This window comes from Eptesicus fuscus, chromosome 23, assembly GCF_027574615.1.
Source record: "Eptesicus fuscus isolate TK198812 chromosome 23, DD_ASM_mEF_20220401, whole genome shotgun sequence".
NCBI lineage: Eukaryota > Metazoa > Chordata > Mammalia > Chiroptera > Vespertilionidae > Eptesicus > Eptesicus fuscus.
Genome location: NC_072495.1, coordinates 10,076,570 through 10,093,204, shown reverse-complemented (window position 1 = coordinate 10,093,204; position 16,635 = coordinate 10,076,570). Strand labels below are relative to the sequence as shown.

Genomic DNA, 16,635 nt, shown 5'->3' with positions numbered 1-16,635 from the left:
GGTGCGGCGAGCCTCGATGGCTGTGAGTCTGGTCCTTCTGCCTTCCACGTATCTAAGTCCCCTCGTTCCGCACTCCAGCGCAGCAAACACTGATTGCTGGGCGCACCTCCGCAAAAGTCCCGCCTCTCCCCGCAGGCATCTGGGTCTCCCGGGGTTCGCCAGAAGATGGGTTTCAGGGTGATGGAGAGCTAATCTCCCTTAGGTTTGGAACAAAAGCCCCTTTCCCCCGCCACCAGCCAGACCCACGCACCTCCACACCTCATCCCCTCCGATTTCGCTGGGTGCGAGGCAACAGAACAGCCTTTAACCTCCGCCGCTATCTTTTTCAAACTTCTCAATTTGTACTTCTTAATCCCTTCATTTCAGTCAACTCTACTGAAGTCTAGCGCCGCCGGGAGGTGCACGGAAAGGGCACCCGGGCCTCCGTCCGGTGCGCGGTGCGCGCGTCCCGCGGAACCAGACGCGCGAGGGCCGCGCGGCTGGGACGGGCGCTGGGCGGCCGCCGAGCTCCAGGCACCGCCATGGCCGCGTTCCGGACGTCGCCGCCGCGGCGTCCCCCCAATTTATACTTCTTAATCCCTTGAATTCAGTCAACTCTACTGAAGTCTAGCGCCGCCGGGAGGTGCACGGAGAGGGCGCCCGGGCCTCCGTCCGGTGTGCGCGCGCGGCCCGCGGCACCAGGCGCGCGGGGGCTGCGCGGCGGGGACGGGTGCTGGGAGGCCGCCGGGCTCCGGGCGCCGCCGCTGCGGCGGCGTCCCCAGCGTCCCCGGCCGGGAGGCCTGCGGGGGCGGCGGAGTTGCGAAAGTGAGTTTCCCAGGGTTTCGCCCGGAATGGGGTTCAGTGCAATCGGAGCCGGTGCTCAGCGCACTCCGGAGCCTTTATCTCCTTCCTGCCAGTGAACTCCGGCCAGGTCATCAGCCGCCCCCTCCTCTCCGGTTCCATCCTCCCCGCAGGCGCGTGTGCTCGTGTCTCCGCCCGTTTCTCCATACCTCAGGCTTTTACGGCTTCCCCGACTGTCCCCGTGGCCTTCTCCTTCCCCCCAGCTGTGGGCATTTCAGTCCACCAACTTTCCTGTGGTTCTGGACGATGTCCGTTCTGACCTCTAGTTGTATTTTTGAAATTGTTGTGCCCGGCTGCAGGTTAGGTGTTTAACCTATGCCGCCATCTTGGTTTCTCTTGATAGTTTAGTTTTAAGGATTATTTCTTGAGTTCCCACTATGGAAGATGAAAATCTGGCCCTTTTCCCTTTCACCCCCTACCCCACCATCAACTCACTTCTGACCCTGTAACTCCCCAGCGTAATTATGTCATTATTTTGGTTAGACCAGTACGTGCCATTTACATTTTTACATTATTAGTTCCGTTTTGTTGTTGTTAATCCTCATCCAAGGATATTTTTTCCCATTCATTTTTAGAGAGAGTGGGAGGGTGGGGGAGAGAAATAGAGGGAAACATCAATTGGTTGCCTCCTGCACGTGCCCTGGGGCCCTTGAACAAACCTGCAACCCAGGTAGGTGCCTTTGACCGGGAATTGAATCTGTGACCGTTCATGATGCTGCTCTGATCACTAAGCATCACTAGCCAGAGCTTACGTTATTAGTTCTGATCATTTTAGACCAGCATTTGTGAAAGGGGGGTTCAGAATACATTTCCACAAGATGTCAGTAGGGGTAGGTCTATGATTTAATATGTTTGGGAAATACCAATTAAAGTTAAAAACCTGGCCAGAACCGGTTTGGCTCAGTGGATAGAGCGTCAGCCTGCGGACTAAAAGGTCCTGGGTTCGATTCCGGTCAAGGGCATGTACGTTGGTTGCGGGCACATCCCCAGTGGGGAGTGTGCGGGAGGCAGCTGATCGATGTTTCTCTATCATCGATGTTTCTGACTCTCTATCCCTCTCTCTTCCTCTCTGTAAAAAATCAATAAAATATATTTAAAAAAAATAAAGTTAAAAACCTGTTCCTACTGTAGGACTTCTCAGAGCCTTTAATATGCCAGTGTACTTCAGGAGGGACATGGGTATGCAATAGTTCCCAAACTTTTGGCCATGGAACCTTTCTTATACAGAGTCTCTTGATGGAACACAGTTTGAGAAACATTGTTTTGGGTTCATCTCCTTGGCCAACGACGATTTCTCAAAGTTAGAAACACATGGCTTCTTTCAAACAATCCCCTTTTGGAGAGTGAGAAAATAAACCAGAGAGAGCATGTGTGTCGTTGAGCCTGTGAAAAATGCTGGTGTGAGCAACAGCCTCATTTGATTGACTTCTTTTTCCTTCTCCAAAGACTGACCAGCACTATCACGTGTCCCCTTGTCGTGGAGAAGGTGAAGAGCCTGCTGAAGGGCCAGGGCTTCCCAGATTATGTGGCCTCTTTTGGGAATTCTCAGGCCCAGGATGTGCTGGACTGGGTGCCTATCCACTTCATCGCCCAGGCACCCCACATGAAGGTACAGGGGGAGAAGTTGAAGGCCACATAATGGCGATCTCTCTTTCTTCCACTGCCCTCCACCCCGTGGGGGAGGTAGATGGCTCCGGGCGGGAGCCTGGGCTTTGATATCAGATGGGCCCGGACCCTGAATACTGATTTTGTCCTTGTTAACACTTGTCATTGGCCATTGATTTTGTGGGATTGGGCCCTTTCCTCTCTGTGAAGTGGGAATGATGGTTATAGTACCGATCTCATAGGGATTGTTGAGTTAATGAGGTAATTAATATTCATGGTGCCTAGTGGTTACTCCATAAATGGGAACCTGACCATTCCTACTGTCATTGTTGGGGTTACATGAGGCCTCTTCTAGGCATTGGATATGAGACAAGTGTGAGGACTGTCTCAAAGAGATTGAGACATCCTCTCATCCACAGCGCTGTTCCCTGGTCTATAAAGGCGGCCCACATGAGAGCTTTCAATTCAAAAGTTCCCAGGAGTTTAATGGATTTGACATCCTATAAATGGGTTCCTGATCACATGTGATTCTTCTGCCCACCTTTTCCTTTTGTCTCAGCAGTCAGTGTGGGCTGGCCCCCATCCCTGGAGGTGTGCTCTCCATCTTATCCTTTAATTGCCCAGCTTTTTCTTGTCACAGTTTCTTCAGGCCTTTCATTATCTGCTTAGCATATTTATAGCATGGGGACAGTGGGGGTGAGGACTGCTCCCCAGCTCGGATCCCGCCCTTCCTACCAGAGACCGGTGATTGCTCAGTCCCTGCTTTTCAGCTGCTAAGTCTTGGCTCAGCTCTGCTGCCTCAGTGAACCAGGCAGATTGCTTCTGGCTTCTTGGAGATTACTTCCCCCTCAGAAGGGAAAACAGGTTGGGAGGAGACGCAGCAGTGAGGACATTAGCACTGCCAGGGTCTGTGCTGGTCCAGGTAGCTCAGGGCCTGGGGTGGGTTTTGTGCCAACCTTTCAGGAAACCCAGGTAGAAGCAGACATGAGAGCATCTGCTAAGCTCAGTTATACCAGCTGCTTGTTGCATCTTCTCCTAATAACAGGATATTCAAGGATCTCTCAGCCTACAAATTGCTTAAAAGGCAGTTCCAAGCTAAGGATCCCACCAGTGCCTTTTTGGCAGGCACAAATTTAGCAGGCCTGCTAGCTTTTCATGCCTTGAAGAGATGTGTTTTTAAAAACTTGTTATTATGGAAAATTTCAAACATACACAAAAATAGAATAATACAACAGAATCCCTTCTAACCATCATGCAGCTTCAACAGTTATCACAGTTGCCAACTAAAGAGGTCTAGAGGCAGGAACAAGATCGGGAAGGCCCGCCAACCACTTTCCCCTGGGGGCTGCCCAAACAGAGGCCCTGGAGCAGAGGCCTCAGGCCCAGCTCCCACAGCGTCCAGTCTGAACTGCGCAGCTCCATGGAGGCTCTCGGTTCCTGTGGAGAGCTGGCAGTATCTTCGACAACTCACACTCTGCCTATAAACCCCAGTGTAACACCTTAATTGCCAATTGATGAAACCAGATAAATGAAAAGAAGGCACATTTCTTTTAAGTGTATTTTAACATAATATGCAATCGGGCTTAATTTGTCTGTTGTTAATACCATTCTCTCTCCTCCCCACCCAATGCCAGTTTCTCTCCTCAGGTATCTCGGAGGTAGCTATAAACAGGTAGAGCTGTGGTCGGCAAACATGCGGCTCTTTGGCCCCTTGAGTGTGGCTCTTCCACAAAATACCACGGCCTGGGCAAGTCTATTTTGAAGAAGTGGCGTTAGAAGAATTTTAAGTTTTAAAAATTTGGCTCTTAAAAGAAATTTCAATCGTTGTACTGTTGATATTTGGCTTTGTTGACTAATGAGTTTGCCGACCACTGAGGTAGAGGAAGATAGAGCAGGCAAGGCCCTGAAGGTTCTACAGACACGCACTGGGCTTACAACTCCCAGCTGATGCTGGCCTCTTTAGAAATCAGAGGAATTGGAAGGAATGGAAAAATTGTGCGTTAGGTGTTAAAATGTTTTTGGAGCATTGAGTACTTTAAAATATGTGCTTTCTCTAAGCGGTTTTTATCTGAACTTTGAGAGTCTATTCATTCTCTTGTTCAGAACATTTTGTAATATGTGAAACATTTTATAATTAAAACTCTGAACTGCAGATTAAGTTTGATGTGTGGTTGGTGTAATAGTCAAACTGATTAACAGCATTTTGTTTTGTAGGATGTCTGCCAGCTCCCACTGGCTTTGGTTATAGAAGTGAAGTGGACGAAGTACGGATCCTTACTGAACCCACAGGCTAAAATAGTCAACGTAACTGCAAATCTAATTTCATCCTCATATCCTAAGGTAGGCCTAACTTTAGTTTCAAGGTATAGGTTAAGATACAAGTCCAGACAAAACTCAAGTGTGATAGTAAAATTTACTATTTTGTGAAAAAGATTATAATTAAAATGGAAACAATCTGGATTCTTTTTTAAAAAATATATTTTTATTGATTTCAGAGAGGAAAGGAGAAAGATAGAAACATCAATGATGAGAGAGAATCATTGATCAGCTGCCTCCTGCATGTCCCCTACTGGGGATTAAGCCCGAAACCCAGGCATGTGCCCTTGACCGGAATTAAACCTGAGACCCTTCTGTCTGCAGGCCGACGCTCTATCCACTGAGCCAAACCATCTAGGGCAACAATCTGGATTCTTAAAACACTGTAGCTGTCATTTTCTTTCACTTAGAGGAAAAACCTCCACTGACAAGGGTTTCATTCACAGTAGCACACTTGTTTAGATTTATCTTTAAAATTCTTATGAAAATTGAGTTGTGATTGACATTGATGTGTTGGGCAACCCGGGTAAAAATTATTTCTCTCATCCAAGTTAATGGCTGATTAGCCCTCCACATACCTATCAGATTTTTGAATGACCAACAGTGGTCAGTGAGGAACAGAGTGAAAGATGTCGTGTTTTTGTTATCCTGGTAACACCCGGGCGGCAAGGCTTACAGCACCCTGGCTTTTTATTACAGACCAACTCAGGAAAAGAAAGGACGGTTCTTATTTCCACTGCGGTTTCTTTTGTGGATGTGTCTGCACCGGCAGAGGCAGGCTTCAGAGCTCGGCCAACCATCAATGCCAAGCTGCCCTTCAATTTCTTCTTCCCGTTCGTTTGACGTAAGTCATTTAAAGAAAGGAGGCCACACCTCTAGAATAGAGTGGCTTCCAGACCAGTACACCTCCCCTCCCCACTCATTTCCCTCCTTTTGGAAATTTTATTCTACTTGGTTTGACTTTAAAAGGGGGCACTATCTGATCTTGGTAATTTCCAAAACTCTCAGCACACAGATCGTATGTGGAAATCAAATTGCACCTTTGGGAAGACGGTAGAGAGAACAGACTTTGAAGTAACACAGGCATTGAGGGTTTATCCAGTTCACTCACCTCCTGCTTTGATGTGAGTTGTTGTTAAAATAATCATTGTTTTTAGTTCAGGTTTTCTTTCAAGTCCCATTGAAATGAGTACAAAAATAGCGAACTATTGTATAAGCTCATGCAGATAGAATACAAGGCCTCAGGAGGGGATCTTCCCCCAAATGTCATGTTAATTAGAGTGGAGTCTTGGGTCCAATTGACATTTCTGTACCAGGCACTGTCGCTAGCTAGCTCTCCAACTGGTGGGCTGGTGTGGAATGCCACAGAGCAGTTCCAAGCAGTTGAAGCTGGAAAGGATATAGTAGGAGGGTCTGGGGGAAGGAGAGAGTTTATGTTCTACATTAATTGTACAGTAATTGAGAAAGATGTTATCAGGTGGCAGAATTGGGTGGAGCAGCTAGCAGCTGGGAGATGCAGCTGGGTGATGCAGAGGAGGGGCTGGGAACCCGAGGACAGCCTCCTTGAGGAACTGCCCTTCAACAAGCTGTTTAGAACAGTTTGGAAATAGAAAAGGCCTTTCCAGAATGGGCTGGTAGCTAAGGTAGCTTCCTTTTTGTTTTTCTTTTGTCTTTCAGAGCGCTCATAGGAAAGAATGCCTCAGTATTCCCGTAGAACGTGAAAACGACATTTGATGAGATTAAATGTTATATACAACTAGTGATTGTCCAGCTTTGTTGTACATTTTCGAGCAAGAATCAAGTGCTCAACATGAGAAACAGCTTATAATACATTTGTGATACAGTGCAGGTGGGAATGGGATGGGAAGCCCTCGGTCACACCAAGGAAGAGAGAGAGCCTTCCGAAAGACTGTGTCCCTCCAGAGTCCAAGCTGGGTCGGAGGCAAAGACATCAAACCAACCCTGTCCCGCAGATGCCCCAGGACGGCTGGTGGTTCTCATTCACAGCCACAGCCCGGGAGGCGGTGTCTTTGGAGTGGAGCAGGGACGCCTCTAGTTCACCTCCCCCAGAAGTCCGTGCTGTCTCAGTAGCTTGTTAAGTCTTTCAATTTCTTGTTCCTGTTATTACAAAAGCAGACAAATAACTGAATTTACCTCTGAGCCTCACCAGGGACGTGACCATCATTCCGTGCGCCCCAGAACAAGGACAGGCCATGAAGCTTGTGGAATCAGTCTGTGAAGGCGACTACCACAGTCAGATGGCGTCCAGTGGACAATGGCAGAGACAAGAGGAGGGACGCCCAGCCTAGCTGGGAAGGAGGCAAGGACAGGGAAGACTTAGCCAGCGGGAGGGGTGCTCCTGGCCCAAGCACACAGGAGCGAAGGCCTGGCGTGAGAAGCACTGCGCTGAAGGGGGGCAGCTGCAGCCAGGTGGGATTTCCCCAGGAGTGCTTCCTTACCTTCTCAGAGCAGCTGAACTCAAGGTGCTGGATCTTGGCAGCCAACTGCATATTTATCTGTTTTAACTTCAACAGTTGCCGTTCTGAACGTGTCTTAACCGAGATAATTATTCCTGAAAAATAATTGAGGGTCTCAATGACACTGGTTTCTAATTTAACCACTTGAAAAAAAAAAAATCTGTGTTCCTTATAAGTGTATCCAGTTGGGAAGAGTGGTGACAGACAAGTAAAACAGTCATTGCTTAAAGGCGTCTGAACTAGGATTCAGATTTTTCATTTCTGAGCAACTTATTTCTGAGGACCTCGTTGTGAATTACTTCTCTTTGGTTCCCATGGGCTGAAAATTCCTTAAAAAATAATCACTGACAGAGACAGCAGCGGGGGTGAGAGCATGTACGGGAGTGGGATGGGGGGCAATAAGGAGATATGGACACATATGTAATACCTTAATCAATTAAAAATAATAATAATAACTGAGCAGATGAGCATTAAGCTCCTCACCACAAAGCTGCTTCACCACAGCACTGCCTAGCAGCAGTGTGTGCAAAAGCCACAAAGGGCTGGCCTGGCTGGTGTGGCTCAGTGAATAGAGTGTTGGCCCGAGCACCGAGGTGTTGTGGGTTCGATTCCCAGTTAAGGGGATGTATCTGGGTTGCAGGTTCCATCCCTGCCTCAGTTGGGCTAGAGGCAACCAATCTCTCTCACATAGATGTTTTTCTCTCTCCCTTCCTCTCTCTGAAATCAATAAATAAAATAAAGTTACAGCAAAAACATTAATTCTCAGATGGAGGCTTCCTGTACAAACAGGGTGTGCAAGGCATAGGCTTTTTACCTAAAATACACGGTATTTCCCCAAGGGTGTGCTCCACAGCCAGGGTCTACGGCATGTGAATAAGTATTATGTTCCCAGAAAGTATCAGATTGGTCAATTTGGAAAATATCACAGTTCTCAGAGCCTTCACCACACTAACACATGTGCTTTTCTCAAAGGGGGCAGGATCTAGTGTAAATCATTTTTAGCTTCCTTGCACCCCTTTTGGATGAGGCCCCTCCCCAGGTGGGTAGGATGTGATAAAATTCTCTCAGGGATTAGTCTAATAGAAATAGGGCCTAAAGGAGAAAGGTAGTTCCTCTGAGAGCGCATGTCTCAGTGTCAGTTCTTAGCCACAGAGGTGGTGGTGGGACACCAGATCAGACCACTTCACTATCCTCTAGACTGCGGGGAGGAGGAGGAAACGACCTGGAAACCACGACCTGCAGCCTCTGTGTCCACTCCCAGGCGCCACCCATTCCTATCTGCTCTGCAACCCAGGAGTGCAGGGGACGTACCGTTGATGATCCGGGCCACCCGCCACAGCCGGAGCAGAATCAACAGGCCAAGAGCCTCAAACTCATGCTCCTGGAACAGGAGGACGATGTCGAGGACAAATGAAACCACGACGACAACGGAGTCCAGGATTTCAAACTTGTGGTGGAAGAACTCCAAGCGGAAAACAAATATTTTAAAGAAAACCTCTACCATAAAGAAGGTCAAGATGGCAATGCTCATGAAGTGGAACACCTGAAGGAGACAAGGAAGCACAGTGAGAGCAGGTCCGGGCTGGGGCAGGCCGCACAGACCAGCAGGCCTCAAGTGCACCTGTCAGGTCACCAGAGAGATTTCATTCACTGACCAGTCCCGAGGCTCTGCCAGCACCAGGCCCTGTTCTCGGGCTGGTAAAACAGCGGGAACAGCAGACAGGGCTCTGCTCTTTGAAGGGCAACTGGGCGATGGCAGATTGGAAAACATCCACCATGCCTATTGGCATAGCAATACGGGGACCATGCAGAAACCCTATTTTCTTTCACTGGGCCTTTTCATTTTTTTCCTTTGACTCAAACGGGCCTCTCACCCAGCCTGACTCACCCACCTTGCTTAATCATTAAGCCCTCAGAGCAATGAGGTTCTGGTCAGTATCCAGTAGTCTTAGGAACAAGTCTATTGATTATAGAGACAGAATTTTCAGTCAAACTACAGATAGCATGTTGGCCTCAGTTTCCAGGAAAGCGGAGCAATCCCACCAAACATATCCTTGCCAAAACAGACAATGACTCCAGGGCTGGCATCAGGACCAGATACAATGATCAACTACCCCCTACCTTAGCACCAACCAATCAGTAGAGACCACGACCCTAACTCCTCGAGTCATCATGATTAACGATTCCCCCTGCTCCCCCCCCATCTCCCCCCCCCCCCCCCCACCCCCGCTATAAAGTCCTTCCCCTGGAAGCCATGGGGAAGGAGTTTTTTGAGCAGTAGCTCACCTGTGACTCCAGGCATGGTGCCATCTCCTTAATAAATCCTTACTTTCGTGGCTGCAGACTCTCGTTTGATAAATGCAGGCAAACAGACCCTTCAGTTGGGTAACAGTGCCACTGCTTGGAATTTATCCTACAGCTTAATTCACGTGTACAAAGACTTGTAAGGATAGATTTTCTACATAGTTTGTAGAAAAATAGAAATATCCATTGAAGGGCAGTCGTCAAATGCATTACAGTACCTCCATATGGAGCACTACGCAATTGTTAAAAAGACCAAGGCTGATCCATATGGGTTGACTAGCAGTGATCACCAAGGTAGATGGTGAGTGAAGAGTTCCCAGATCCTGTCTTCAGTAAAGTAACCATTTCCATTCTGGGCAGGGAAAGTTCAAAGTCGGCTGGGACATCATCTTTGAGCAGGGAAATGCTCGAAGACTATGGGGTCGTGTCAAAGGAACACAGCAGTCCACTCGAAGGGGCTCACAGTGGCCAGGTTTGGGACCATTTGAATATTGAAAAGAATAGCTATCATTGTAATACACTGAATACATAACACACAAAAAATCCATGCGTCCATAGTGAGTGGTACATGCACACACGTGTACACAGGAAAAAGGAAAGCTCTTCTAAAAGAATACCAACTACGTGATGTAGAAGGAAAGACAGTTCAAAATCACCAGTTTGCATCCCCCAGTGTATTCACTGGCCAGCCAATGCTCATGAGTGGATGCTAATTGGCTATTAGATATGGAATTACTGATAATTTTTAAGGTATGAAAATGCTATTATGGTTCTGTAGGAGGAAGACCTTATTCTTATGTACATCAAAGTATTTAGGATGAAGTGTCATGATGTCTAACTTACTTTCAAATGGTCAGACAATAATACATGGGTGTGTTTGTGGGTAGAGATATAAAGCAAATATAGCAAAATGTAGATTTGCCTTTTTTCATAATAAAAAAGTTGAGGAAAAAGAAGGGCACAAGACAGTGAGTTTGCAGGTATGTTATTGATTCTGTTAAAGAAAAATAGAGAAGAAATTCATCCATGTACGGAAGGGCTGGGGCTGGCCGCAGAGGGACACCTAAGGCTGCCTTGGGAAGGGGCCACCAGTAGGAAGGGTGGTGGTTTACACCTGAAAGGGCATTTTCGCTTTATAAATGGACTTTTGTTTTTAAAAAAGTGTTGGGAGAAGCTTTCCAGCCCCTGACTGTCTCCTATGTTACTGACGACGGGCCACAGGTGGTGCATTTTTGGGGTGTCCAGTGCCCCTTGGGCGAGTGTCTGGGAGGGACTCCGGCAGGAAGTGTGAATCAGGGAATAAACAGTGGCACATCCCCCGAGGGTTCCAGCCTAGGGACCCCATCAGAACAGCGAAGGAGAAACAGCTCTTCTAGGGGACGGGAAAGTATGGTTCTCCTGGTCAGAGCGCCCCTCTGGAATCAGGGACACACTCCAGCTCAGCGGTCCAGGAAGCCATCAAGTGAAAGGAGACGTTTCCTGTCGTAGTAAATGCTTATCTATAACTTGGAAAGGCAGACATTTCCTCTGCCCTTTGACTAAAAGCACCCGATCTGCTCTCAGGCAGCCTCAGGGCGGGTGCTATCCACCCTACTCTGTCCCCTTCAGGGCAGGCACCAGAGTGAAGAGAGCATTAAAGGGCTGTGGACACACTACCCTGCCGGCGTAGTTGTTCTTGTCCGGCTGGATGATCTTCAGGTCCAGGATGAGCTCGGCCAGCACCAGGAGGGCATCCAGCACAACCAGGCAAATGATGATGACCTGCGGACCCAGGGAAGGAGGAGAAGCCATGAGCCCGAAAGGGAGACCGCCTTCTATCTTTCAAAGGTTGGTTTGGAAACATCTGGATGAAAACACTAGGGAAAAATGCCAAGGTTGGGAGGCTGCTGGCTATGGCCCATGTACCCTGTGGGGAGCCCGCTGGGGGCCAGCTCCTCCACAGACGCCCCTCCTCCCCCTGCTGCCTTCCCGGGCTGTTCGCCACCTCAGTGCCTGTACCAGGGCATCTCAGGACAGCTCACTCCCTGACCCTCTGTCACTACTTGTCTTTTTTTGATAAATTTTTTTTATTGATTTCAGAGATGAAGGGAGACAATGAGATAGAAACATCAATGATGAGAATCATTGATCAGCTGCCTCCTGCACACCCCACACTGGGCATTGAGCCCACAACCCAGGCATGTGCCCTGACCAGGAATCAAACCGTGGCCTCGTGGTTCATAGGTCGACGTTCAACCACTGAGCCATGTCGGCCGGGCACTACTTGTCTTTTTCTTATTCGTTCACTGTTTCCCAGCGTCTCTCAAACCAAACTGCTAGGTGGCAAGCAAAATAATAAAAACATTTTGCCACATTTTTATTTTCCTAGTAATGTGCTTTGCTCTTACTAGGGTAAGCTCAGAGTAGATGCTCAGTAAATAATGAAAAACATGCAGCCTTAGAGGTCTGAGTTGTGGGAGGAAGCTCCAGGCTCTGCCCGCTTTGGGCAGTTGGGTTACAGTGATGTCCACTGTGCACATAAAACAGCTGCTGTGCAGAGCCATGAAATACCTGCCCCACTCAGGTGGAAAACAGAAGAGTTGTGGGAAAGACAGTCATGACCTGGGAGCAGAGGGGGGCAGTGGGAACCAGAGTGGAGGGAGTGGGTGATCTCTCAGTGATGGTGGTGGTCACGGAGATGGGGGTGGTGACGACTCTGAGGAGGGCACTAATGGGAGGAGGTGACAGTGTTGAGAGAGACCACAGGGATGACAGGGTGGTGATGGGATGGCAGCGGTGGAGGGACCCAGGGGACGCTGCATGACTTTCTTCCTTTGGAAACTGGACCATCACTTGCTTCCCCCGGGGCCTTGCCTCTTACACTCTCAGGTACGTAGATTTTGGCCTCTGAAGGTTAACGTTGCCATTAATTTTCTTGGCAGTTTCAGGATGAAATTCTACAAGTGCAGGCCCACTAAGAACGAAGTACTGTATACATTTTTTAAAATCATTTCCACCTGTAGCTAATTATTTCAGTAATTAAATGATTTGATGATATGGATTATTGTGAAATTGCATGGCAAACTGTTTTTCAATGACGTTTGTATACAGATCAAATTCAGCAGCTTAATAAAGATTCAAGCTTTTGGTGCGTTTTCCCCCCTTTTCTTTCTTTCTTCATCCTTGGTTTTATTTTAGAGCTAAAGGGATCTGACTTAAAACCAAGGCACAGAAATATTAAAATCAGGCTGCATATTCAGCCATAAAAAGAGATGAAGTACTGATACATGCTACAACGTAGTTGAACCTAGAAAACATTATGCTAAGTGAAAGAAGCCAGATGCAAAAGACAATCTGTATTGTATGATTCCATTTATATGAAATGTCCAGAACAGGCAAATCAATAGATGCAGTAAGATTAGCGGTTGTCAGGGGCTGGGCGGTCACTGTTTAATGGGTACCGAATCTCCTTTGGGGGTGATGAAATGTTCTAGAACTAGATAGTGGTGATGGCTGTGCAACATTGTGCATGTATTAAGTAAAGGCCACTGAACGATTCACTTTGAAATGATTAATTTTATATGAATCTCACCTCTGAAAGACAGACAGGCCCAAGGTCACAAAGCTACAATGCCTGGGTCCCCACCCTGTATTTTCTCTCGTGGTTGTGCCATCCCATGTGTGACAGCAGTTAGCTATACATCATGTCACCTTGGCCACCTCAAACCATGTGGAACAAGTGGTTTGCAAGAAAGGGATTCCAGAATCTTCTGTAGGCTGATCCTACCAGCACAGATCTAACCCCTGAGCCTGAACCTGTATCCCCCGCTGTGAGGTGGCCACCTTTCTTGTACTCTGCGCCCCTTCTCCAAATCTGGTCATGTCACCCCCTCCCACCTGCATGTAAACTTTCCATGGCTGCCCACTGCCCGGGGATGACGACCTTCCGGTGCCTCCTTCCTTGCCAAGCGGTCCCTCTTCTCACCACACACATGCCTCGTGGACCCTTCTCCGTCCTGCAACGCTGCAGACCCTTTCCTACCTCGGGCCCTTAGCAACAGGGCCATCTGCCTGGAAAGCTCCTCCCTCTCCCACCCACTGAGCTCACTCCTGCCCAGCCGTCAGCTGTTGGGGATTGGGGGGAATGTCACCTCCTAGACACATCTCCCCCATCCCCAGGATCTCTCAGAACCCCCTTCTGTTTCCCTACAGAGGGCTTCTCTCCACTTGTAACCAGTTTCTGGAATGACTGCATCCGTGAGTGGGGCAGAAATGTGTCCACCACGCTCGCCACTGTACCCCGCCTCCACACACACAGGTGCTAAGAAACGGCTGTTGAGTGAATGACTAGACACCTCTACTTATTTTTCCCCAGTACCAGCATCTCCGGGGATCCCAGCTTAGGGGGCCAGCTGGTGGGCTGAGTCAGGAGAAGGGGGGCACCTCCCAGAGGGGGATAATCTAGGGCTCCCCTTGCAGCTGGAAGGAAGCTGGCTTGTTCGTCCTACTGCTGAAATTGAGGGTTTGGGATTTCAACCCCAACAACTTAATACCACGCTTTCTTTCCTGTCGCAGCCACAGAGGAAAGCACTGTGCCGGGTTGCTTGGCCTGCATTCTTTCTCTAAGCCACATAAAAGCGAAAAATACCAAAATAAGTTTTCCCTATTTTACCCTGGAACAAAGTCAGCGATGGGAGAGGCAGGGCTGCTTCTCTCTGCTTCCAGAAGGGACACTGGCTCTTGGTAGGAACTGGATTATCTTGGCCCAGGGTCCCCCAAATGGCTCCATGTGGTAACGGGGCTGACAGGGGCTGTGTGCTTCCCCAGTGTCCCTGGGCCTCCGGCGTTCTCCTGGGACTCACACATGCTCCTGGACTCCTGCCTGCCCACCTGACGGCTGGCCAGACTCCACCTGCTTTTATCCTTCAAAATCAGATGTCAGGACGATCCTGAACTCTGTAGAAAGCTCCATTCCTTTGCTATTCTTTGAAGCCCCCCATCTCCCCCTCAAGTTCTCCCCATCACCACACCTGGAAGTCGGCAGTGAGTTAAGCCTGGCAGGTATTTTTGGCTGAGACAGGCCCCCAGGGTGAAGAGTGGGTGTGGCCTAGCACCCTCTCGGCCTTGAGGGGCTGACACGTTTTTTCTGCCTCCAAAGTTTATCCTTTAATTTCCTTTGTGAGTGTGTGGCAAAATTTGTATAACATAACATTTACCATTTTAACCATTTTAAAATTCAGTAGCATTAAGCCTATTCCCAAGGTTGTGGAACCATCACCACGATATAGTTCCAGAACATCTTCGTCACCCCAAATGGGAGCCCTGTACCCATGAGGCAGCCATTGCCCACCCTCCCCTCCCTCCAACCTGTGGCAACCACCAATCTGTTTTCTGTGTCCATGGGCTTGCTCCTTCCGGACATTTCACAGAAATGGAATCATACAATACAGAGTCTTTAGTGTCTGGCTTCTCTCTCTCAGCATCATGCTCTCCAGGTTCATCCATGTTGTAGCAGGTGTCAGCGCTTCCTTCCTTTTCGTGGCTGAACAGTATTCCCTTGGATGGATGGACCACATTTTGTTCATCCACTCCTCAGATGATGGACCTCTGGAGTAAGATTTAATCCCTGAAACACGGGACCTGCCCTGTGTACCCAGCACTGTGTAGGCGCCTGGCACGTGGTCGGTGCTCAGGAGGCATCTGCACAATGAATGAGGCAGCGATGGGCCCCCACCCCAGCCTCGTGACTCTCAGCCGAGGGCCCTGCCCACCTACCTGAAACCTGTGAGAGCTGAAGAGCTTCTTCAACCTGGTCCTGAAGTCTAGAGGGCGCCTGGGTGTGGAGACGGGGTCCGAAGTTGGGTCAGCAGCTCTGCCCTCCTCCTCTGAGGCTGGTGGCGGCGGCGGCGGCGGCTGCTCCTCCTCTCCGCCGCCCCCCTCCTCCTCCTCCTCCTCCTCTTCATTCTCCCATTTCTTGTAGTTGATGTTCCAGGCTTGGTAGTCATCCCCAACGACGGTGAAGTGCCTCAGGAACTTGCTCATCCTCTCAGCGGGAGCCACCTTGGCCCTCCGCGTGACTGTCTGAAGGGAGGGGACAGAGAGTGAGCGCTCGGCAGGGCGGCCTCAGAGCCCGACCAGACCACTGGGACCCCACGTCTCTCTGGCGGGGAGCAGGGCCCCAGCTGGGCCACAGGGGTGAAGGCAGCCCCAGAGCTCAGAGCACCGTGCGAGCACAGAGACCGTGAGGTCACAGTGGTTTCTTGTGCTTTTATTTTTGGAATCCAGGCTGTCAGTGTCAGTGAGGCGACAGGAAATGCCAGACCCCATCAGGCCTATCACTGTGGTCTGGTTGGCAGTCACCAACGGAATTGGTACTACAACCCAGTTACAAAATACCCATCACGGGCCCACGTGTAAAGATCGGAAGAAGGCCGCATGGGTCAAAGATATCACAACCTGAAAAACCAGAGGCGAGAGTTGGGAGGGGGAGGGGAAAGCCAAAAGTAAAAGTACCCAGAGTTTCACAGAAAAGTGAAGGACCCCCTCTCCACTTCGTGCCGGGGTGGATCAGTCCTTGAAAGGTGAGAAGCAAATGGATTTTTTTCTAGGTTCAGCTATTTTAAATACACAAAGGACAATTAAAGACCTATGGCCTCAAAGCAAAAAGCAAATGATCCTCCCCTCTTTGCCCAGATAATACATTTTTTATAAAGTTCAGTAATGAAAACTTTCAGGTATGGATACAAGAATAGGCGACATGGTCAGTGGAACAGAAGGGAGCCCTAAGCAGACTCAGGTCCCTGTGGGAACCCGGATGTGATGGTGGTGGCAGTTCAGATCAGCGGGAAGGGCTGGCGAGGTTCGGACAACTGGCTTTCCCAATAGAAAAGTAAGTAAACAAAAGACCCCACACAACACAAAGAATAAGTTTAGGAGGCATTAGCAAAAATATATATACACTGAGTGGCCAGATTATTATGATCTCTGAACGCATAATAATCTGGCCACTCAGTGTGTGTGTGTGTGTGTGTGTGTGTGTGTGTGTGTGTGTATGAGGCCCGATGCACGAAGATTCCTGCAAGAATGGGCCTTCCTTCCCCTGGCTGCCGGCACC

General features: G+C 49.1%; 2 protein-coding genes across 3 annotated transcripts in view; one reads left to right on the top strand and one right to left on the bottom strand.

Moving 5' to 3' along the window:
- TCTN1 (tectonic family member 1) overlaps positions 1-6,521 on the top strand; it is a 28,363-nt gene extending 21,842 nt beyond the window's left edge. The window contains exons 12-16 of one of the 2 annotated variants that reach the window (XR_003617933.2): positions 2,287-2,449; positions 4,660-4,785; positions 5,461-5,605; positions 5,770-5,885; positions 6,439-6,521. Coding sequence is in view for 1 of the 2 variants with exons in the window: in XM_008142717.3 (XP_008140939.2) it covers positions 2,287-2,449; positions 4,660-4,785; positions 5,461-5,604 (433 nt within the window). In the remaining variant the exon portion in view is untranslated. The remainder of the gene's footprint in view (positions 1-2,286; positions 2,450-4,659; positions 4,786-5,460; positions 5,606-5,769; positions 5,886-6,438) is intronic. The other variant, XM_008142717.3, reaches the window with a different exon arrangement.
- A 45-nt stretch (positions 6,522-6,566) lies between these two features.
- HVCN1 (hydrogen voltage gated channel 1) lies at positions 6,567-15,753 on the bottom strand. The gene is made up of 5 exons (XM_054712550.1): positions 15,297-15,753; positions 11,199-11,303; positions 8,550-8,781; positions 7,221-7,333; positions 6,567-6,879 (listed from the first exon to the last, which is right to left on the bottom strand). The coding sequence occupies exons 1-5, from the start codon at positions 15,561-15,563 to the stop codon at positions 6,814-6,816; spliced, it is 783 nt and encodes a 260-aa protein (XP_054568525.1). The 5' UTR covers positions 15,564-15,753; the 3' UTR covers positions 6,567-6,813.
- Between the last annotated feature and the right edge of the window lie 882 nt (positions 15,754-16,635).